Consider the following 24,659-nt stretch of genomic DNA (forward strand, 5'->3'; position numbering starts at 1 on the left):
CCAGACTGGCAACCTGTTCTCCGAATCTTTGTGGGTCACGACTACCGTGGCGCTGCCTCGCACCGGAATGATTGCTTTGTGTAAGTCCGTAGCTATGCGTCAATCGCCGATAATTTTGGCCTCCTGGGCTTGGACGCCCACAACTTTTCGAACTGTTTGATACCCATCAGGGACTGGCTGGCCCCCGTGTCTAGCTCCATTGATACTGGGATGCCATTGAGGAGCACTTTCATCATTATCGGTGGCGTCCTGGTGTATGAAATGTATATGTGCTCCACATGAACTTGCTGAACTTCAGCTTCCAGCGATTTCCCCCAGCGTTCATTTCTGCAATTTCTGCAGGTATTTTGCTCATCTCTGCAAACTCCGGCTGAGTGTGTGCCTCCACGCCTCCAACATGAGCTGTTGTTGGAAACAAAAGATCCCTTGCCAGTCGATCGTCCCTGACTGCCCCTGTTATTGTCCTTGAGTGCACCATTAACAGGTGCTGATTGCCCCATTACTGGCCGCATTGTCCCTTGCAATGGCGTGAATCCCCGTTCAGCTTGCCATTATCTCTGTCAAACTCCCCCTCTGGGTTCGACTACATGTTGGGGCATGCCCGATTGCCCCTGTCTGCCTGGAGAACTGTGTGCTTCTTTAACAATGTTGAATCTCTGTCCCAACCATTCCTTAAAACAGTACCTCTCGTCTGTTCTGCTAGTAGCCATGCTCGCGTTATTTAAATCCCAGTTTCTCGTCGCCATTGATAGGTCCTTACTATACAGTATAAATGCACACGAGGCCCATGCTTGAGAGAAGGTCACTCTGTGACCTGTCCTTTATTCCTTAGCACTCAAAAGTGATGAAGGTGGGTGGAGCTTCCCCTTTTGTACCTGAAGGCCCAGGTTAGGAGTGTCTCCCACCTAATGGTCATTGTTCTCACAGTGTACAACTTAGGTCAGATTATACATGGGTTACAATGCTGGTTGAATACATGACATAAACTTTCAGTGATTATATCGCAATTGTCAATCCTCCGGTGTGGACATCAGCACACTTTAAATGAACTCAGCACCCTGGATGTGAATGACAACAATATCCTCTGCTAGCAAAAAAGAAAGAGGACAATGACAACAACAGATTGAAATTAGAAGAAGAACACTACATAAACTTCAAAGCAACTATTCAAAAAAAATGACAGATAAACAGCAGTAATCTCACCCCTGGGTTCAGATGACAGTTACAAACCAGGTGGTTTATGTTATGTATGCATGTTAATGTATGTACTGTAACACTAGACCACTGAATGTACCTTCACCATGTATACACTATACCTGTACCACCAGAGGGTGCTGCTGCTGGAGACATAAGGGTCACCTGTATATTGCAGGTAACCAAGTATAAAAGGGAGTTCACCTCTTGGTGTCCTCACTCTAGGAGCTGCAATAAAGGACTAAGGTCACTGCAGTTCAAGTACTATACCCTTACCTCGTGGAGTCATTATTAGAGTGCTTGCATACACAACAACTGGTGACGAGGTTATGAATTTCCACGCACAATATGTCTGACCTAAGCAACTTCCAACAATTCGCTGATGGGGAAGATTGGGATGCCTTTGTGGAAAGGCTAGAACACTTTTTCATCGCGAACGACCTGGCTGGGGACTCACCGACCTCGCTGGCGAACAAGCACAGAGCCATCCTGCTCAGTAGCCCAATGTCCATGGCCTCGTCAGGGACCTGCTAGCCCCAGTGAAGATGACAACCAAGACCTATGCGGAGCTTGTAACTATAATACAAGAACAACTCAAACCTAAAGAGAGCATCCTCACAACCAGACACCGGTTCTACACCCACCGGCAGCCCGAAGGCCAAGAAATTGCTAAATATGATGCCGATCTGAGAAGATTGGATGCACCGTGTGATTTTGGCGACCACTTCACCGAAGCACTAAGGGACATCTTCGTTTTTGGAATCGGCTACGAGGGCCTCCTCCATAAACTGCTCTCTGCAGACACTATGGTCACCCTGCAGAAGGCAATCAAAGTGAGCCAGGCCTTCATGATTTCGGTCTGGACTCCAAACGGATGATGACTCACACCCAGGACTCTAACACAACGAGTACAATGAACCGAATGGCGATTTTCACAGGCAAGACTGTTGCCCCGAGTCCCGCAATCCTGAGTTCGCCACATGGGGCCAACCAGCTAGCCCCATGCTGGCGCTGTGGAGGAAACCACAAGACCCACCAGTGCCGATACAAAGACTATACCTGTAAAGGCTGCAACACTAAAGGTCACCTTCAGCGAATGTGTAGAAGTTTTACTCACCGAGTCACTGAAGAGTTGGCCGATCACTCGGGCTCCAGAGCTGATGAAGACGAAACTGCTCAGCTCCTGGAAGAGGTGTACAGAATATATACCTGCTCCGCCGAGAGTTCCCCGTGGAAAATGGAAGTAGAAATCAACGGGGTTCCTGTCTCGATGGAGATCGACACAAGCCAGTCGTTGATGAATCAGATGGCCTTTGAGAAACTCTGAGACAATCCCGCCAAACGACCCAGAATGTCCCCAATCCAGGCAAAGCTGCTCACCTACACAAAAGGCGCCATCCCTGTCGTTGGCAGTGTGGAGGTCCAGGTGTCCCATGGCGGCGCGATGCACAAGCTCCCCTTCTGGATTGTTGCCGGTGATGGTCCAACGCTGCTGGAAAGAAGATGGATGAAGCAAATCCAAATCTGTCGGAGTGACGAAGGCCTCCGGACCCCGGCGATCGACATCCTACGCGGTCCTAAACTTGGATCCATCGCAGCATCTGAAAATCCTACCATCCGACTCAACCGCGCAGCGACACAGACTGCACAACTCAACGGTGAGATGATCCAACCCGAATGACCAGACCTCACCTTCCAGGCTCCAGTGGCAGGACTCCGAGGGAAGAAGATCGGTGCAGAAGGTAGATTCCCGGCATCCGTGGCAGAACCTGGGGAGAGAAGGATCACCGCAGCCTACCTCGTGGAGAGAAAGAAAATGGCGCCCGCACCACGAGGCGAAGCACCTGGAATCAAGATGGCCGCGACCAGACCACAAGGGGCAGCTTTGAGGAAGCAACACATGTTACCGAGCGGCGAACCGGATTCGGGTAAAGATTACAAGGCCCTATTAAAGGAGACCGGCAACCCGAAACAATTAAAGGGACAGTTCCACTCTTGGCACAGTGATGTCGGTGATATTAAAGATAAAAGTGTAATTAATGAATGCAGGTATATAAATGTACTGTTGAATGGTGATGCCGGCAATGCTAATGGGAGAAATGTAACGAATGCTTCAAAAAGTGATGTAAGTGACAAGTTTGTACTGTTGAACAGTGATGCCAGTAATGCTAATGTGACAAATGTAACCGACAATGGCAGATATCCAAATGTAATCTTGTACAGCGATACTGATAGCATACAAGAAAGCGTTGTAAGTGACAAATGTGAAAGTGTAAAGAAATATAACAATGTCAAATCAGCTAGTTGCGATCGGAGCCAATGTATCATGTATGCTAATGATAGAATGAGAAATGATACAGGTTCTACATATATACTGACAATGTCAAAGATAACCCCCCTGTGGGAAACACCCAGGTCCAGCAGGCTACCTGATCATGTAGCCTGCGCTTCCAGGACCAATGTGATGCCCAAGGAAGGGTTCACACACACCCAGTGGGAGCAGACCCACTGCAGGGACAGCGGTCAATGGGCAGCACAGCCACCACCACTGGCAACCTGCCCCAGATCGGCCTTACCCCCCCTGCACCGGGATCAAGACGCCAGTACCCTCCAGCTTTCCCGGCGGAACCTGGGATGACCGGACTTCCACCACCAATGGAGGACAAGGAGGCCACACCACCCTGTGGCCCTGGCCACCACTAAACGGCACCACCTACCCATAACAACATGTATTTGCTCCACCACTGCAGAATCCTCCAACAGTGACAACCACATGGTCCATGTATGGGTGGGCGGAAGGGGGGGAATAGATGAGTTAGCCACGAGCACATGGATCACACCCAGCACCCACACAACCCTCACCACAACCTCCCACAGCCCACTACTGATCACCTCTCCATGTCATGGCAATAAGGACTTGGGAAAGGCTTAGTTGGGAGTGTTGTTATGTATGCATGTTAATGTATGTACTGTAACACTAGACCACTGAATGTACCTTCATCCTGTATACACTATACCTGTACCACCAGAGGGTGCTGCTGCTGGAGACCTAAAGGGTCACCTGTACACTGCAGGTAACCAAGTATAAAAGGGAGCTCACCTCTTGGTGTCCTCACTCTTGGAGCTGCAATAAAGGACTAAGGTCACTATACCCTTACCTCGTGGAGTCGTTATTAGAGTGCTTGCATACACAACAGTTTGCTTTTGCAATTCATGTCCACAGAACTCCTTGAGGATAGCCCTGCCATGAAATTACTTTACTCTTCTCAATATAATCTCATTGGATTATGTTCGTGGTGAGGATCACAAAAACCAGTTACTGACATCCCATTTAGTAACATTGCCCAAGTATGCTGGAAGAACCCCAAAAGAATAATGCTAAACAATTATTTGAAAACTGGATGAACATTGGTCATAGCTATTCACTATAGCTTGTTATCTTTATGTATTCATACTGCTTATTTTGGCTTCAATGCTACGTTTTCCAAACCCAACATTTGACTCCGACATTTCATACTCCGAGTGCATTGCAGCAATATGATGTTTCTCGGTGTGTTGTTTTCAGGATAAAAACAGAATTATATATAAATAAAACGTAGATCTAGCATCATATAACAGGGTATTTGAATTTATAAATCTCACTTTACATGAGCCAACCAACCTTGCCAGGAGCACACATTGTCCCATCCAATGGAGGTCCTTTTTTAGTTTTGCAAAAGTACGGATTGTCAGGATGGCTGCACCACAGCTGCTTGCAGGGATCAAAGGTGCGAAACTGAAACCATGAAGATATAAGAGTGTTTACAGAGAATACATTTCTTCTAAAATGCTGTCACATAATAAAAATAGTACAGAAATTATTGAAGATGAATTTCATAACATCTAAAACAAATTTAACTTTGACTGATCATTATTTTTTGGCAATCTAACAGGGTTAAATTCCTCTTGGGCATATTTTCCAAACAAAGCCAGTACAAAACAGGATATTTTTGTTAAAGTTAATGGGCTAGAATTTGCACTGCATCTCTGCCCGGTTTCTTGACGGTATTGGTCGGTTTGGGCAAAAACCGAGTCGGCGAAAATTTCCATAAAGAGTTCTGCTGGCGGTTTTGAAATGCCGCTGGGGAGCAGACCGCCGGCATTCACCTTCCAAAGACCACTATCGCACGATTTTTCACTCAGCAGTAACCCATAGGTAAGTAGAAAAAAAACGGCCATGAGAAGCAGCAGGAGTTGGGCGGTAGGTAAATAGCCCTGCAAAAAAAGGTAAGTTAATGGGTTTTTAATAATTATTTTAAAATTCTTTTACAGTGATTAAACATAGAAACATAGAAAATAGGCGCAGGAGTAGGCCATTCAGCCCTTCGAGCCTGCACCACCATTCAATAAGATCATGGCTGATCATTCACCTCAGTACCCCTTTCCTGCTTTCTCTCCATACCCCTTGATCCTTTTAGCAGTCAGGGCCACATCTAACTCCCTCTTGAATATATCTAATGAACTGGCATCAGCAACTCTCTGCGGTAGAGAATTCCACAGGTTATCAACTCTCTGAGTGAAGACGTTTCTCCTCATCTCGGTCCTAAATGGCTTAGCCCTTATCCTTAGATTGTGACCCCTGGTTCTGGACTTGCCCAACATCGGGAACATTCTTCCTGCATCTAACCTGTCTAGTCCCGTCAGAATTTTATATGTCTCTATGAGATCCCCTCTCATTCTTCTAAACTTCAGTGAATACAGGCCCAGTCGATCCAGTCTCTCCTCATATGTCAGTCCTGCCATCCTGGGAATCAGTCTGGTGAACCTTCGCTGCACTCCCTCAATAGCAAGAACGTCCTTCCTCAAATTAGGAGACCAAAACTGAACACAATATTCCAGGTGAGGCCTCACCAAGACCCTGTACAACTGCATTAAGATCTCCCTGCTCCTATACTCAAATCCCCTAGCTATGAAGGCCAACTTGCCATTTGCCTTCTTTACCGCCTGCTGTATCTGCATGCCAACTTTCAGTGACTGATGTACCATGACACCCAGGTCTCGTTGCACCTCCCCTTTTCCTAATCTGCCGCCATTCAGATAATATTCTGCCTTCCTGTTTTTGCCACCAAAGTGGATAACCTCAGATTTATCCACATTATACTGCATCTGCCATGCATTTGCCCACTCACCTAACCTGTCCAAGTCACCCTGCAGCCTCTTAGCATCCGCTTCATAGCTCACACCACCACCCAGCTTAGTATCATCTGAAAACTTGGAGATATAACACTCAATTCCTTCATCTAAATCATTAATGTATATTGTAAATAGCTGGTATCCCAGCACTGAGCCCTGCAGCACCCCACTAGTCACTGCCTGCCATTCTGAAAAGGACCCGTTTATCCCGACTCTCTGCTTCCTGTCTGCCAACCAGTTCTCTATCCACGTCAGTACATTACCCCCAATATCATGTGCTTTAATTTTGCACACCAATCACTTGTGTGGGACCTTGTCAAAAGCCTTTTGAAAGTCCAAATATACCACATCCACTGGTTCTCCCTTGTCCAGTTGAAAAGGGTCCTGAGAATGTGTTCTGATTTTTTATTTTATGTTTAATGGAAAAAATGTTTTTTGTGTTTTTCCCCCATCCTAGACCCAACCCACAGCCTCGGTCTGAAAATTAATAATTACTGCCCAGTTTGTTTAAGAACCGCCCAATCGGCCCAAGATTGCGTTTTCTGCCGAGAGTCGGGATGTAAGGTACATTTTTTTTCGCCAGGCAGAATTTTTTCCTATTTTTGTGGAATTTTCCGCCTGCGGTAATTTTAAAATCTTAACGGTATTTTGGGCGGCAATCTGACGTGGCGAATCTTTTTGAAATTATAGCGCATTGACAGAAGCAATTTCACCCGCTAAATGTTTAAATCTGTAAAGTTTTTGGATATTTAACCTGAACATTAGTAACAATATGGTGGTGGATGTATTGCAATAGGATTGATCCACAGCTACATTTTAAACATTGCAAAATGGTGGCCCTGAATAATGCCTCAGAGTTCTTCAAATGTCCAGTAGTGAATGTCACTAGTCACTTTTTTAAAGAGATTTAAATATTAATACTTTTCATTTTAACAATTCAGAAAATTGATGTGTATCATTTTTCATTTCCTTCCAAAGAGAGCTGCAGCAATGTTGCCACATCAACATAGAAACATAGAAAATAGGTACAGGAGTAGGCCATTCGGCCCTTCAAGCCTGCACCACCAATCAATAAGATCATGGCTGATCATTCACCTCAGTACCCCTTTCCATAACCTCTCCATACCCCTTGATCCCATTAGCCGTAATGGCTATATCTAACTCCCCCTTGAATATATCCAATGAACTGGCATCAACAACTCTCTGTGGTAGGGAATTCCACAGGTTAACAACTCTGAGTGAAGAAGTTTCTCCTCATCTCGGTCCTAAATAGCTTACCCCTTATCCTTAGACTGTGACCCCTCGTTCTGGACTCCCCCAACATCGGGAACATTTTTCCTGCATCTAACCTGTCCAGTCCCATCAGAATTTTATATATTTCTATGAGATGCCCTCACATTCATCTAAACTCCAGTGAATACAGGCACAGTCGATCCAGTCTCTCCTCATATGTCAATCCTGCCATCCCGGGAATCAGTCTGGTGAACCTTCGCTGCACTCCCTCAACAGCAAGAACATCTTTCCTCAGATTAGGAGACAAAAACTGAACACAATTTTCCAGGTGAGGCCTCACCAAGGCCCTGTACAGCTGCAGCAAGACCTGCCTGCTCCTATACTCAAATCCCCTAGCTATGAAGGCCAACATGCCATTTGCCTTCTTCACCGCCTGCTGTACCTGCATGCCAACCTTCAATGACAGAGAACGGGTTTGAAGAATTGGATAATGACATAATAATGGCTTGGTACATCCTTCTTGTTGTGTATGGAGAAAGAGTCAGACTGAACACTGTGAGCTCAAAGTAAAGTGTGACCGTAGTCTTTTATTGCAGGTCTCCAGAGTGCCTCTCCAACCTGTGAAGCCTCCTTAAATACCTGTGCTCCCAAGGGATTATGGGATCACTTGGGAATCCAGGGGATGAGCCCTCTGGTGGCTGTACAGAGTAAATACAAGTCCACATATACAACAACACTACCCCGCCCCCCCCCAAAGTCAGTAGTGCAACTATTTACAATGTGAGTCGATCTGGGGTCCTTCTTGCCCTTGTTGATCGTCTCAGTGTGAAAGCTGGTGCTGTTGAATCATTTGTTGGTCCCTCGCTGGGCTGCTGTGCAGCTGGCCATGCTGGGCTGCCTGGTGTGTTGGGCCCTGCAGGACTTTTGTGGATGATGGGTTCTGCTTCGTGGTCAACCATGGTGCCGGTTGCCACTGGTGTGTATGTTGGGGGATCAAAAAAGGTAAGGTCCAAGGTGGGTTGCTCAGGATAGTCCGTGAATCTAAGTTTGATTTGGTCCAAGTGTTTCCGGTGAATGAGTCCATTTGAAAGTTTGACCCGAAACACCCTGCTCCCCTCTTTGGCCACGACAGTGCCGGGAAGCCACCTGGGAACTTGTCCATAATTTAATACAAATACAGGATTATTGATTTCAATCTCGCGTGACACATTTGCTCTATTATGGTATGCACTTTGTTGAAGTCGCCTGCTCTCTAACTGTTCATGTAGATCAGGGTGAACTAACGACAGCCTTGTCTTAAGTGCTTTTTTCATGAGCAGTTCAGCAGGTGGGATCCCAGTGAGTGAGTGGGGTCTCGTGCGGTAGCTAAGCAGGACTCGGGACAGGCGAGTCTGCAGTGAGCCTTCAGTTACTCTCTTGAAGCCTTGCTTGATGGTTTGCACTGATCTCTCTGCCTGACCATTGGATGCTGGTTTAAACGGGGCAGATGTGATATGTTTGATCCCGTTACGGGTCATGAATTCTTGAACTCAGCACTGGTAAAACATGGCCCATTGTTGCTCAACAGGACATCGTGTAAGCCGTGAGTGGCAAACATGGCCCGCAGGCTTTCAGTAGTGGCAGCGGACGTGCTAACCGACATTATCTCACATTCAGTTGGAGTACACGTCTGCAACCACAAAGAACATTTTACCCAAGAATGGGCCTGCATAGTCGACGTGTACCCGAGACCACGGTTTGGAGGGCCAAGACCAAAAACTTAGCGGCGCCTCCCTGGGTACATTGCTTAACTGCGAGCATGTATTACATCTGTGAACGCAGGACTTTAAGTCCATATCGATACCTGGCCACCACACGTGGGATCTGGCTATCGCTTTCATCATTACAATGCCTTGATGGGTACTGTGGAGGTCATTGATGAAGGTGTCTCTGCCCTTCTTGGGGACGACTACTCGATTGCCCCACAGAAGGCAGTCTGCCTGTATAGACATCTCATCTTTGTGCCGCTGGAACGGCTTTATCTCTTCCTGCATTTCCACTGGGACACTGGAACAGCTCCCGTGAAGCACACAGCTTTTGACTAGAGATAATAAGGGGTCCTGGCTTGTCCAGGTTTTGATCTGCCGGGCAGTGACAGGTGATTGCTTCCATAACCATGGCTAGATCTGCGGGCTGCGCCATCTCCACCGCCGTGGTGGGCAATGGCAGCTTACTGAGAGCATCGGCGCAGTTTTCTGTGCCTGACCTGTGGCGGATGGCGTAGTTGTATGCAGACAACGTGAGCGCCCATCTCTGGATGCGGGCCGATACGTTGGTATTTATCCCTTTACACTCGGAAAACAGGGATATAAGTGGCTTATGGTCAGTTTCCAATTTGAATTTTAGCCCAAACAGGTGTTGATGCATTTTCTTTACCCCATAGACACAAGCTAACGCTTCTTTTTCAATCATGCTGTAGGCTCTCTCAGCCTTAGACAGACTCCTGGATGCATAAGCAACCGCTTGCAGTTTCCCGAAATCATTAGCTTGTTGTAATACACACCCGACACTATATGACGATGCATCACATGCTAGTACCAAACGCTTACATGGATCATACAACACAAGCAATTTGTTTGAGCATAACAATTTTCTTGCTTTTACAAAGACATTTTCTTGGCTTTTGCCCCAAACCCATTCGCCCCCTTTTCGTAGTAAGACATTTAGTGGTTCTAGCAGTGTGTTGACACCCAGTAAGAAGTTACAAAAGTAGTACAAAAGTCCCAGAAATGACCGCAGCTCCATCACGTTCTGTGGCCTTGGTGCGTTCTCGATTGTATCCGTCTTCATGTTGGTGGGCCTGATGCTTTCCGCCACAATCCTCCTTCCCAAGAAGTCCACTTCAGGCGCCAGGAAAACGCACTTCAATCGTTTTAACCTGAGCCCCACGTGGTTGAGTCGACTAAGAATCTCCTCCAGGTTCTGCAGGTGCTCGACTGTGTTCTGACCTGTGACCAAGATGTCGTCCTGGAAGACCACTGTGTGCGGGACCGACTTCAGTAAACTTTCCATGTTTCTCTGGAATATCGCCGCTGCTGATCGGATTCCAAACGGGCATCTGTTATAAACAAAAAGAACTTTGTGCGCGTTGATGCAGGTAAGGGCCTTCGATGATTCCTCCAGTTCCTGCGTCATGTAGGCTAAAGTCAGATCCAGCTTCGGGAACGTCTTTCCTCCCACCAGCGTTGCAAAGAGGCCGTCGGGCTCTGGTAGTGGGTATTGGTCCTGCAGGGAGAAACTATTGATAGTTACTTTGTTATCGCCACAGATTCTGACGGTGCCGTCTCCCTTGAAGACTGGGACAATAGAACGGGCCCACTCGCTGAATCCGATCTGTGAAATGATGCCCTCTCTTTGCAGACAGTCTAGCTCGATCTCTACCCTTTCTCTCATCATGTACGGTGCTGCTCTCGCCTTGTGATGGATGGTTCGCACCCCCGGAATTAGGTGGATCTGCACTTTTGCTCCTTGGAATTTCCCGATGCCTGGTTCGAACAGCAAAAGAAATTTGTTTAAGATCTGGGCACACGAAGTGTCGTCAGCGGGCGATAGCGCTCGGGCATCATCCCAGTTCCAGCGTATCCTTCCCAGCCAGCTCCTGCCGAGCAGCGCGGGACCATCGCCCGGTACCACCCAGAGTGGTAGCTTGTGCACCGCTCCATCATAGGAGACCTTTACGATAGCACTGCCGATTACAGGAATCAGCTCTTTAGTATAAGTTCTTAGTCTCGTGGAGACTGGAGTTAAGACTGGCATTGAGGCCTTGTTGCACCACAACCTTTCAAAAGTCTTTTTGCCCATGATGGACAGGCTCGCGCCCGTGTCCACCTCCATTGACACCAGTAGTCCATTTAGTTCAACATTCAGCATTATCGGGGGACAATTTGTGGTGAATGTGTGCACCTCATGTACCTCTGCCCCCTCGATCCAAGGCTCTGGTTCGTTGTGATTCTCCGTGGATCTGTCCTCCTCTGCATCATGGTGGTTTGCAGGTTTAACAGGCTTTGTAGCTCGCCTGCACACTTGTTGGAGGTGTCCCATTGTTCCACCGCCCTTGCAAACGTACTCTTTGAAGCGGCATGAATGGAAACGATGATCATCCCCTGCAGCGCCAACAAGGTGTTAATGGCCTTGCATTCATCACCCTTGATGGTGGACTCAGTCATCTGCGGAGTCATCTGCCCTGTACATTACGATTCGAAAACAACATCACTTTGTTCACAGTACTTGTAGCAGCACTTGTCTGCTGAGAGATCGGCTTCGTATTGTCACTGGTGGCAATGAACGCTTGGGCTATCTCTATTGCCTTACTCAAGATTGGGGTCTCTACAGTCAAAAGTTTGCGAAGTATGGTTTCGTGGCCAATGCCAAGTACGAAAAAGTCTCTGAACATGTGCTCCAAATGTCCTTCAAATTCGTAATGTCCTGCAAGGCGTCTTAGCTCGGCGACATAACTCGCCACTTCCTGGCCTTCAGACCTTTTGTAGGTGTAGAACCGGTGCCTCGCCATCAGAACGGTGTCCTTCGGGTTCAAATGCTCTCAGACCAATGTGCACAAATCGTCGTACGATTTCTCCGTGGGTTTCGCTGGAGAGAGTAGATTCTTCATGAGGCCATACATTGGTGCCCCACAGACGGTAAGGAGGATCGCCCTTCGTTTGGCAGCGCTCTCTTCCCCATCTACCTCGCTGGCCATGAAGTATTGGTCGAGTCGCTCCACAAAAGTTTCCCAATCATCTCCCTCCGAAAATTTCTCCAGGATGCCCACTGTTTGCTGCATCTTTGGGTGCGCTACCTGTATCTCGTCGCCAGTTTTTGTGTATGGAGACGGAGTCAGACTGAATACTGTGAGCTCAAAGTAAAGTGTGACCTTAGTCTTTTATTGCAGGCCTCCAGAGTGCCTCTCCAACCTGTGAAGCCTCCTTAAATACCTGTGTTCCCAAGGGATTATGGGATCCCTTGGGACTCCAGGGGATGAGCCCTCTGGTACCTGTGCAAAGTAAATACAAGTCCACATATATAACATTTCTAATTATGCTTAGATCATTAAACATGTGCACAAAATCATTTCTACTCATTTAAGGAGTGCAGAGATTGAAAATATGCTGAATGATATGAATGAAAAATAATGACCGAGCTAATGACTATACAGAAAACTGTTTGCTGAATTTCATTCATAATAAATTTCCTATTGTATACAAGTTTGTAATTAAGAGTCTATTCACAGTTATATCCTTGTCTGAAATGTACACTCATTGGAGTGTAGTTTGAGAGTGTTCGGATGTGAAATTAGTTTGTTCTGAATGACTAGGCATCCCTCAAACATACAAAAAATATTAATGGAATACTGTCTTCATGAAATGTTCTTTGGAATAATTGGACTCATAGAACTAGAAACTGGAGTGTTATTGCCCAAAATCACTTAACGTAGGACCCTTCACAATCATTAGATCTCATGAGAGAGTACTTTCATCGCATTCATCGGCACGTTACTATTCGGCCCATCCAGAGTCCTAAGGGATGAAATTCATTATCGTCCCTGCTTTCCCTTCCCTTAACTCGAGCACACTACTTCCTTCTTGGAGCGCAAACGGAGCGGACACGTCAGTAGCGTTGCACACTGGGCCGTGCAGCACTGCCGCATCCTAAGGACCCTTCCCTCACTTAAGGGCCCACGCTGCAGGCGGGCCTACCTGGACCACCATGGAGGTGGGGTGCCTCAAGCAGAGTGCCGGGCTGAGCGATCGCGACCAGGATCTCGCAAAGAAAACAGCCAAAAGCAAGGTAACTTTATTTTTACTTTCCATCGGCCACCGTGCCTTTAATTTCTGCCCGGGTAGCGGCCAGCCGCCCGATCCACATCTCTGCAGCTGCCGGGGCGAAAGTGAATTTCTGGGCCAGCGTGCTAATGGGGTGACGAGCGCAGTGATAATGTCACAGTCTCCGGGCGCAGGAGATCGGGGCGCAAAGCCGTCACGCTGCCGCTAAACTCTTGCCCAATGTGGCGGGAGTCATTGCCAGCGCTGTGTCCAGGCGATAAAGCATTTGTGTCCCGTTAGTGCCCCCGGAGGCGCTAATGGGAGGTGCAGTGCATTGAATTTCGAGCCCCTAATAGATTCAGCCGTGAAATTTTAAAATGCCAACGTGACACATGCTTATAAACAAACTTGTTTTTAGCAAAAGCTTTAAAAAATAGCAACAAAATAGGCTCATTGCAGTTTAGAATTCCCTTGGTACTGTTCCCATAATGGTTCCTAGCCACTAAGGCAATGGGGCTTACTCATTATGTATATTCCTCAGGAAGGTACAGCACAAGTTAGATGCAATTTAGAGCACCATTACACTGCTTCCATAGCAGCTACTACTTCTCGATTAGGCATACTATGGTGCAGGTCTAATTTATGTTCTTGTTATAGTTAACGTGACAACACAAGTGAGTTCAATGAATAATATTACCTCAAGTCACACAGTCAGGCACTTTGGTTTCCTCCAAAACATTTAGGGTGAAGGCACAGATAGATATGTGCTATGTCACATGGTGCCTAAGTACCTGCGCATGCTTGGTAGTTCTCTACATTTTAGGGATAGCTGAAACAGCTTTTGTGTGCAGGCATTAGAACTGATGTGACCCATCTCCACAGCCCAGATGTTACATGAAATAACATAGCTTGAACATCTGTGTCTTTTCAATAACCTGCTGCCTGAATATTCTGTGCCAGCACCTTCGCATGCCAAGTTTCCTGGGGTGGATTGTACTTGGCATCCATTATGACCATCACAGGGAAATTGGCCCATTTCACATATTGAAATGAAGCTCCTTCCTGCTGTGGGTAGGAGATTCCACCACCTTCCCCAGAACCGACTGGAAATTGGAGTGCGGTTAAAAACAGGCAGAATTCAGGCAGAACTAATTTCTAATTAATTCTGCACTCTGTTACTCCCCACCTCCACGCACTTCCAGGACATAACTTGGAAACAATTCAGCTCCTGAGGCTTCGGACAGGATTGTAAATTTGCACCAGGTTTTGGCCATTACTGTGTTATTTGTATGTATTTGATATGTTATTATTTACTAAACTGCTGTTGAAATTTTATAGTCTGCAACTGTACAATGTGAAAATATTAATGGAATACTGTCTTCATGAAATGTTCTGCGGAATCCTTGGACTCGCAGAACTAGAAACTGGAGTGCTATTGCCCAAAATCACTTAACCTAGGACCCTTCACAATCGTTAGATCTCATGCGAGAGTACTTTCATCCCATTCATCTGCATATTACTATCCGGTCCATCCAGAGTCCGAGGGGGTGAAATTCAATATCGCCCCATTTGGGCGGTAACAGTTGGGAGGTGCGAAACTTAGCGGTGGGTGCTAAAGTTTCACCACTCTCAAAAAATTCAGGTTACTGCCCCCGGAAGGAAGTGGAGCACTATATCAGTGGACTCACAGAACTAGAAACTGGAGTGTTATTGCCCAAAATCACTTAACTTAGGATCCTTCACAACCATTAGAGTACATGAGAGAGTACTTTCATCCCATTCATCTGCATGTTACTATCCAGCCCATCCAGAGTCCTAATAGATTCAGCCGTGGAATATTAAAATGACAACATGACACATTCTTAGAAACAAACTTGTTTTTAGCAAAAGTTTTAAAAATTTGCAACAAATTGGCAGCAAAATCAAAGCACACTGAAGTTTTCACGTTATATATTGAGAAAATACTGTACATCAATAATACATGTGATTTCTTATGTTCCTGTCATTTTCATAGAAAATTCCAAACATTTTTTTTTCAGATCTTAAGAAGCAAAATATGAAGGTTTTGAAAGCTGTGTAGGACATACACATATTGCCAATTTCATGCATTCTGCAAAGCAAGGAGAACATGAAAGAAGCTGGGTTATACAGTTCACATACATCCTGGACGACGTGACCATTTTACTGATTTAAACACATACAGATTAGAACAAGAAAAACTTGCTCTAATAACAATAAGAACTGACATCTTCAGAGTGTTTTAATATGGCTTGTCCTAGGCCTGTGTCTTCCTATTTTTGTGATCATTTTATATATTTGTGTGTGTATATGATATATACATTGATATACACACATTGATATACGCCTAGAATTTTCTTGCGTGGCTTCTTCCGTTCTCTCATTAAAAAAATACATCCCGGGGTTTCCGTAGAAGTTACAGCGATAGATAAGGGAACCTCTGCAGAAATTCTATCCCATATATGCCAGTTTCTGTGTATCTTACGCATGCTCTCAAAGAATACCGTGTGTCTGAAACAGCTTTGATCACACTTACTGCTGTGCACATCATATAGCCCACTCCAAAGTCAAAGCGACATTGTTCATTCATAGAGTAGTTAATGCCTGGAAGTTGTGGAAGCAATGGCCAATCGTGTTCAAATGGATCGTCACGTAGACAGTCATATGAACTGCAATGGAAACAATATTTTCAAACAAATTACTTCAAAGTCACCACCCAGCAGAAAGATGTAAAATAGCTAAACAACTTTGTATGATTTGTACCCTCATCAACATGGCCTGGATTCTCCATTTCCTGCCCCAACCCCGCTTCAGCCAATTCGATTCACTCCACGTGATATCAAGAAACGGCTGAATACACTGGATACAGCAAAGGCTATGGGCTCTGACAACATACCGGTTGTTGTGCTGAAGACTTGTGCTCCACAACTAGCTGTGTCTCTAGCCAAGCTGTTCCAGTACAGCTACAACACTGGCATCTATCCGACAATGTGGAAAACTGCCCAGCTATGTCCTGTCCACAAAAAGCAGGACAAATCCAATCCGGCCAATTACCGCCCCATTAGTTTACTCTGAATCATCATCAAAGTGATGGAAGGTGTCGTCAACAATGCTATCAAGCGGCACTTACTCACCAATAACCTACTCTCTGATGCCCAGTTTTGGTACCGCCAGGACCACTTGTCTCCAGACCTCATTACAGCCTTGGACCAAACATGGACAAAAGAGCTGAATTCCAGAGGTGAGATGAGAGTGACTGCCCTCGACATCAAGGTAGCATTTGACCGAGTGTGGTATCAAGGAGCCCAATTAAAACTGAAGTCAATGGGAATCAGGGGGAAAGCTCTCCACTGGCTAGAGTCATACCTAGGACAAAGGAAGATGGTTGTGGTGGTTGGAGGTCAATCATCAGAGCCCCAGGACATCGCTGCAGGAGTTCCTCAGGGCAGTGTCCTAGACCCAACCACCTTCAGCTGCTTCATCAATGACCTTCCCTCCATCATAAGGTCAGAAGTGGGGATGTTCGCTGATGATTGCACAGTGTTCAGTTCCATCCGTAACTCCTCAGATAATGGAGCAGTCCATGCCCACATACAGCAAGACTTGGACAACATTCAGGCTTGGGTTGATAAGTGGCAAGTAATATTCGCGCCACACAAGTGCCAGGCAATGATTATCTCCAACAAGCAGGAGTCTAACCACTGCCCCTTAACATTCAATGGCATTACCATCACCAAATCCCCTACCATCAACATCCTGGGGGGTCACCATTGACCAGACACTTAACTGGACCAGCCACATAAATACTGTGGCAACAAGACCAGGTCAGAGGCTGGGTATTCTGTGGTGAGTATCTCACCAAAGCCTTTCCACCATCTACAAGGCACAAGTCAGGAGTGTGATGGAATACACTTCACTTGCCTGGATGAGTGCAGCTCCCACAACACTTGAGAAGCTCGACACCATCCAGGACAAAGCAGCCCACTTGATTGGCAGCCCATCCACCACGTTAAACATCCACTCCTTCCACCACCAGCGTACCGTGGTTGCAGTGTGTACTATCTACAAGATACACTGCAGCAACTCACCAAGGCTTCTTTGATAGCACATCCCAAACCTGCGACCTCTATCACCTAGAAGCAAATGGGAACACCACCACCTCCACGTTCCCCTCCAAGTCATAAACCATCCTGATTTGGAAGCATATCGCCGTTCTTTCATCGTCGCTGGGTCAAAATCCTGGAACTCCCTCCCTAACAGCACTGTGAGAGTACCATCACCACATGGACTGCAGCGGCTCAAGAAGGTGGCTCACCACCATCTTCTCGAGGGCAATTAGGGATGGGCAATAAATGGTGGCCTTGCCAGCGATGCTCACATCCCGTGAACGAATAAAAAAAAAATTCAAATCTCATATTTGCCAATGAGCAAAATAGATCAACAAATGTTGATATAACAGAAAAGATTGTCCAATGGAGCACACATGGCTTTATGTATCACTAAAATTCTCATCTTGTTTTCAAATACCTCCATGGCCTTACCCCTCCCTATCTCTGTAACCTCCTCCAGCCCTAAAAACCTCTGAGATCTCTGCGCTCCTCCAATTCAGGCCTCTTGAGCCTCCCTGATTTTAATGACTCCTGATTTTAGTGGCTGTGCCTTTAGCTGCCTGGGCCCAAAGCTCTGGAATTCCCTCCCTATACATCTCCGCCTCTCTACCTATTGCTCCTTATTGAAGACGCTACTTCAAACCTACTACTTTGATCAAGTTTTTGGTCACCTGTCCTAATATCTCATGTGGCTCGGTGTCAAATTTTGGCTACTCCTTGAACAATTACAGTCCTTAAATTAGTGGTGCTAGTACAATGGGGTTAATTATGGAATTCCAGGATATTGAACCACCGACGATAAAGAAACAGTACCTTAAAAACATGTACAAGCACTCTGTTTTTGTATTAATTCCCTTTCTCTCTATAATGTCTTTCTTGGAACCCAATTAAAAAAGCAAAACAGAACAAATGCTTGCACTAGTTTTTCTGTTAGGAGACATCATTATTTTGATGGCAATGATGAAGAGCAGGGAAGGAAAACTAACTGTAAAGAAGATCTATCTGTAATATTTTTGAACATAGAAAGCACAAAACATTTGTTTCAAAAAAGAATATAAATGAAAAGCTAGGCTAGTTTCATTGAGCTTTCATCATTTAACTGGATGAAGGCCATATATTTGTTATTTCATTCACTTGACCAGCAAAACTTTCATCTCAGATTTTTAGTTCTTCCACTCACTGCAAGTATCGGTTCAGCTCCTGTTGACTGCAGCGGGACCAGTGGAAACGATGAAATGCAGCCTGAACCAATGGCGCCATGATACTTCCCATTTTAATCTCATCTCCACAATGATTGCCTTGGCCATCATGTTCCATACCTAACCTAGTAGATGGAAAAGAATTGAAAATCAGATGGCTCATTATAATTGAACACAAGAAGTTGGCTTTTTGCCATGGTTTTTAGTACACTGTATTTATTTGAGCACAAGGTAACGCTAAATGCCAAGCATTAGAAGTGTCCCTGGTGTGCGGAGACAAAATGAAGACATAACAATCAGTCCAATATTCTCATATTTAATATTGTGCTTTCCGTTGTCTATAATTGTCTTTAATTCACAACTGCAGGGGCTAGGACCATGGTGCATCAGACAATGGCCACACCTGCAGGACTCACCACACCTGATAGTGTGAGTTCAGCTAATATAAATCATTACTGTGCACTCCCAGTGTTTAGTGCACGAGGGAGGGGTTGATTTATGGGGTGAAAAAAAATCTTCCAGCTTTTAGAAAGGCAGGAAATTGCATTTTTTGATTCAGACTTTACAAATGCTGCCTGGGCAGGGGCTGACAAGAAAGTGATAATGGAGGAAAAACAGATTTTGGAGGGATGAAAATGTGGCTTGGGGACAAAATGTGACAAGGTAAGAGCAAGTGAAGGCAAATCAATGTCAATGCATGAAACAGAGTCTTTTGCAAGTGGTGGACCGCTGTAGTCCCAACCCCGTTTGATGGCTGGTGAAATGGATATGCTGGGCACTCCAGGACACCCCCCCCCCCGCCCCCCCCCCCCCACAGGATAACAGTACACCATGTGTGGAAAAAGGTGGTAGCCAGACTGAATACTGTGCACACTAGTATCTGTAGAATCCAGGATCAAATGCAGGAAAAGATGTCATACTATATAAAACCTGGTGTGGTAAGACTGCCCAACAACGCTATCTAATGCTGCAAGATTGCATGTCACAAACTATTGACTGTCAAGCTGTCTCACATATATGGTTTGCCCATCAAGCCGTCACACAACCTTTAGCATTTTCACTGTACCTCGTATATACCTAGTGCAGACATTCAAGCTGCAACATACCCTGGAATATTCCGAAATCAGCCGACATTGCTTCCATTTAACAGACGTAAAGCGGGTGCCTAAGTATCCAATATGGCACACAGCCCGTGTACACACATTCTGCGCTGGAAGTGTGGAGCCCATTATATTGGCAAAGCCTCCAGTAGAGGTGTCCAAGGCTCGCACCTTAAACAGGCCTTAGCCCCTTTACATATGTAAATAGGGAATATAAAGCTTGTCTGAGGCCCCTTTCCTGAAAATGGGCCGACTGCGTTGAGGATTACCATGTCTACGCATGCAGCCTAACCAGCGGTCATAAAGAGACCACTGAAAGTCACAATCAATAAGGTAAATAAAAATAAAAATACTTCCCTGAATGTAGAGCTGGGAGGACCAGGCCTCAGCAATTCTGATGATCGTTGCTGCCCCCCGCTTGGTCGCCTATAATTGCCTCCCTCCTGTAATGTCCTTACACACTACGATAAATTCACACGAGGCACATTCTGCAGACAAGGTCACACTTTATTCACAGGACCAAGAAGTGATGACCCTGCGTGGGACCTCCCTTTATATACCTGGATGACCAGGTGAGGAGTGTCTCCCACAAGTTCAACCCCTGTGGTCAAGGTGTGCATTTCTTAGGTGTATACAGTATGCAGTGTTGTTATGAAGGTTACAGTTACATGAAGGTTACATACATAACATCACCTCCCCCCAATGTCTTATGGGGTCAAAGATTAAGTCTTTCAGGCGGTCGACGCTCTCTCGTGGAGCGCCACTGTTGGGGCTCTGGTTGTTGAGCCTTGGCATGTGTGTCTGTCACCTGTGGTGATTCCGGCCTGTTCGGGCTGGTTGCAGGGACTGTGCATGCTGCTGAATGTTCTTGTTGCTCGTTCACTGGCGGTGGTGTGGGCAACATCTCATGATCTTCCTCAGGTTCCTCAGTGTTCATGCTGAACCTTTTTTTTACTTGGTCCAGATGCTTGCGGCATATCTGTCCATTGTTAAGTCTGACCACTATGACCCTATTCCCCTCTTTACCAATTACAGTAGCCTCGAGCCACTTGGGCCCCAAAGCGTGATTAAGAACAAATACAGGGTCATCGATTTCTATACATCTCCTCTTTGAGTTACCATCATGGCACTCATTTTGGGACTGGCGCTTGCCCTCAACAATGTCTGACAGGACTGGATGAATGAGGGTCAGCCGAGTTTTAAGTGTACATTTCATGAGTAGTTCCGCGGGCGGGACTTCCGTGAGTGAAAGCGGTCGGGACCTATAGGCCAGCAGGAGGCACAATAGGCGGCATTGAAGGGAGGGTCCTTGAATCCGGAGCATGCCCTGTTTTATGATTTGGACTGCACATTCCACCTGGCCATTGGAAGCCAGCTTGAACGGTGCCGTCCTGACATGTTTGATGCCATTACCCGACATGAACTCCCGGAATTCATAGCTAGTAAAACACAGGCCGTTGCCGCTAATCAGGATGTCCGGCAAGCCATGGGTTGCAAAGACTGCACGCAGACTCTCCACAGTGGTAGATGTCATGCACGAATTCAATATGATGCACTCGATCCATTTCGAGTACGCATCAACAACGAGGAACATTTTTCCCATGAACGGGCCCGTGTAGTCTACGTGAATACGTGACCATGGCCTGATGCGCCAGGGCCACGGGCTGAGTGGGGCCTCCCTGGGGGCATTGCCCAGCTGGGCACACGTCGTGCACCTGCGAACAGAGTGTTCCAGGTCTGAGTCAATTCCTGGTCACCATATATGTGACCGGGCAATGGCCTTCATTAGCACAATGCCTGGGTGCTCACTGTGGAGTTCCCTGATGAATGCTTCTCTTCCCTTCTGGGACATGACTACCCAGCTGCCCCAAAGTAGGCAGTCGGCTTGGATGGAGAGCTCATCCATCTGTCTGTGAAACGGTCTGACCTCCTTGGGGCATGCTCCGTGTGCGGGCGCCCAATCCCCAGTCAGGACACATTTCTTAATCAAGGATAGGAGAGGATCTCTGTTGGTCCAGATTTTGATCTGGTGGGTTGTGATGGGGGAGCCTGCACTGTCAAAGACTTCAACAGCCATGACCATCTCAGCGCTTTGCTCCGCTGCCCCCTCAGTGGTGGCCAGTGGAAGCCTGCTGAGCACGTCAGCGCAATTTTCGGTGCCTGGCCAGTGCCGTATGGTGTAGTCATACGCAGCCAGCGTGAGAGCCCATCACTGTATGCGAGCTGATGCATTGGCATTGACAGCTTTGCTGTCTGACAACAGGGATGTTAATGGTTTGTGGTCCATTTCTAACTCGAACCTTCTGCCAAAAAGGTACTGGTGCATCTTTTTCACCCCGTAGACACATGCGAGTGCTTCCTTTCCAACCATCCCATATCCCCGTTCTGCTTGGGAGAGCGACCTGGAGGCATAAGCCACAAGTTGGAGGTGGCCCTCATCATTACTCTGCTGCAACACGCACCCAACCCCATAGGATGATGCATCACATGTCAAAACCAATTTCTTACAGGGGTTGTACAGAGTCAACAGCTTATTAGAACAAAGTAGGTTCCGCGCCCGATTGAAAGCCGGTTCCTGACAGTTCCCCCAAAATCAATCGCAACACTTTCACAGGAGCATGTGTAGCGGCTCCAACAATGTGCTTAAGTTCGGCAGAAAGTTCCCGAAATAGTTCAAGAGTCCCAGAAATGAACGCAACTCCGATGTGTTGCCGGGCCTGGGCGCACGATGAATCACCTCCGTTTTGGATTCGGTAGGCCGGATCCCGTCTGCGGCAACCCTCCTGCTGAAAAACTCGACCTCTGGGGCCACAAACACACACTTGGACTTCTTTAGTGGCAGGCCTACCCGGTCCAGTCGGCGTAGCACCTCCTCCAGGTTGCGGAGGTGTTCCTCGGTGTCTCGACCCACGATAAGGATGTCGTCCTGGAATACGATTGTTCCAGGGATGGATTTGAGCAAGTTTTCCATGTTCCTTTGAAAGATAGCGGCCACTGATCGAATGCCAAATAGACACCTGTTGTAGACAAACAGCCCCTTGTGCGTGGTGATTGTGGTCAGTAGCTTGGATTTTTCGGCCAGTTCCTGAGTCATGTAGGCTGAAGTGAGGTCCAACTTGGTGAACAGCTTGCCGCCTGCCAGCGTGGCAAAAAGATCCTCCACTCTCGGAAGCGGGTATTGGTCTTGTAGTGACACTCGGTTGATAGTGGCCTTGTAGTCGCCACAGATCCTGACTGAGCCATCCGTTTTTAGGACAAGGACGATGGGGCTTGCCCAGTCGCTGAACTCAACGGGCAAAATTATGCCCTCTCTTAGCAACCTGTCCAACTCACTCTCAATTTTCTCCCGCATCACATACGGCACAGCTCTGGCTTTGTGGTGCACTGGTCTGGCGTCCGAGGTGATGCGTATCACTATTTTGGTACCTTTGAAAGTCCCGTCACCAGGTTGAAATAGTGTCTCAAATTTCTGTTGGACCTGTGAGCATGAACTTCGCTCCACAAATGAAATGGCGTGCACATCCCCCCATTTCCAGTTCATCTCGGCTAGCCAGCTCCTCCCCAAAAGCGCGGGACCATTTCCCGGGACAATCCAGAGTGGCAGCCGCTTCTCTGATCCATTATGTGTGACCACCAACATTGCACTGCCTAGCACTGGGATGATCTCTTTGGTGTACGTCTGTAATTGCGTGTCAATGCATTTTAGTTTGGGTCTGCTAGCTCTGAGTAGCCATAGTTTCTCGAATTGTTGGACACTCATAAGTGACTGGCTGGCCCCTGTGTCCAGCTCCATGCGTACCAGGATGCTGTTTAATTGGACTTTCATCATCATAGGTGGCGTTTTGGTATATGAGCTGTGGATGTTTGCCACATGAATCCGCTGAACTTCAGCGTCCATTGCTTTATCCCAAGCATCAACCTGCTTTGCAGACCCCTCTTGTGGTTCATCTGCTTCATAATTTAGCTTCGCTGCTGGCTTCCTGCACATTCTGGCTAAATGAGTCCTGAGGATGAGTCATCCGCCTAGAGCTGCAGGTTGAGGTCATGAATGCTTGGCTCACGGAGATGGCCTTCTGCAGTGTGACTGTGGTATCCGCAGATCCGCTTATGAAGAAGGCCCTCATGGCCGATTCCGATGACAAAGATATCCTGCAGCGATTTGCTGAGGTGGTTGCCGAAATCACATGGTGCCACCAGCCTCCTGAGGTCTGCAGCATATTTCGCGATTTCCTGGCCTTTGGGCTGTCGGTGTGTATAAAACCAGTGTCTGGCTGTGAGGATGCTCTCTTTGGGCTTGAGTTGTTCTTGGATCAGCATTACAAGCTCCTCATACGTCTTGGTCGTTGTCTTCGCTGGTGCCAGCAAGTCCCTGACGAGGCCATAGACGGTGGCCCACAACTGGTTAGCAGGATAGCTCTGCGCTTATTAGCCAGTGTGGCCGGATTGTCGCCTGCCAGATCGTTTGCTGTGAAGAAATGGTTGAGCCGCTCCACAAAGGCGTCCCAATCATCACCATCGGCGAACTGCTGCAACGTACCAAAGTTAGCCATTTTCACGTGAAGGTCCGTAATCTCATCGCCAATTGTTATGTCTTCAGATGCTCTTATAATGAGACAATGTGTTGTGCTTGAACTGTAGTGACCTTAGTCCATTTAATGTAACTTCAGAGTGAGGATCACTCATGGTGGCCTGCCTTTTATACTAGGCCTAGCACACCTGTACAGGTAACCTACAAGTCTCCCACTGCAGTGCCCTCTGGTGGCACACCTTGTAACAATACAAGCATTAACCATATCGGATACATGACAGTTGTGGGTTCAAATCCCACTCCAGAGA

The 24,659-nt window shown here is 46.9% G+C and overlaps 1 protein-coding gene across 3 annotated transcripts in view; it reads right to left on the reverse strand.

Moving 5' to 3' along the window:
• Positions 1 to 24,659, reverse strand: part of LOC139262950 (A disintegrin and metalloproteinase with thrombospondin motifs 2-like) — a 407,016-nt gene that overhangs the window by 57,096 nt on the left and 325,261 nt on the right. For all 3 annotated transcript variants that reach the window (XM_070878308.1, XM_070878309.1, XM_070878307.1), the window contains 3 exons: positions 18,705 to 18,848; positions 15,952 to 16,084; positions 4,856 to 4,969 (listed from right to left, as the gene is read on the reverse strand). In XM_070878308.1, the coding sequence (XP_070734409.1) occupies positions 4,856 to 4,969; positions 15,952 to 16,084; positions 18,705 to 18,848 (391 nt within the window). The remainder of the gene's footprint in view (positions 1 to 4,855; positions 4,970 to 15,951; positions 16,085 to 18,704; positions 18,849 to 24,659) is intronic.

This window comes from Pristiophorus japonicus, chromosome 4 (genome assembly GCF_044704955.1).
Source record: "Pristiophorus japonicus isolate sPriJap1 chromosome 4, sPriJap1.hap1, whole genome shotgun sequence".
Classification (NCBI taxonomy): domain Eukaryota; kingdom Metazoa; phylum Chordata; class Chondrichthyes; family Pristiophoridae; genus Pristiophorus; species Pristiophorus japonicus.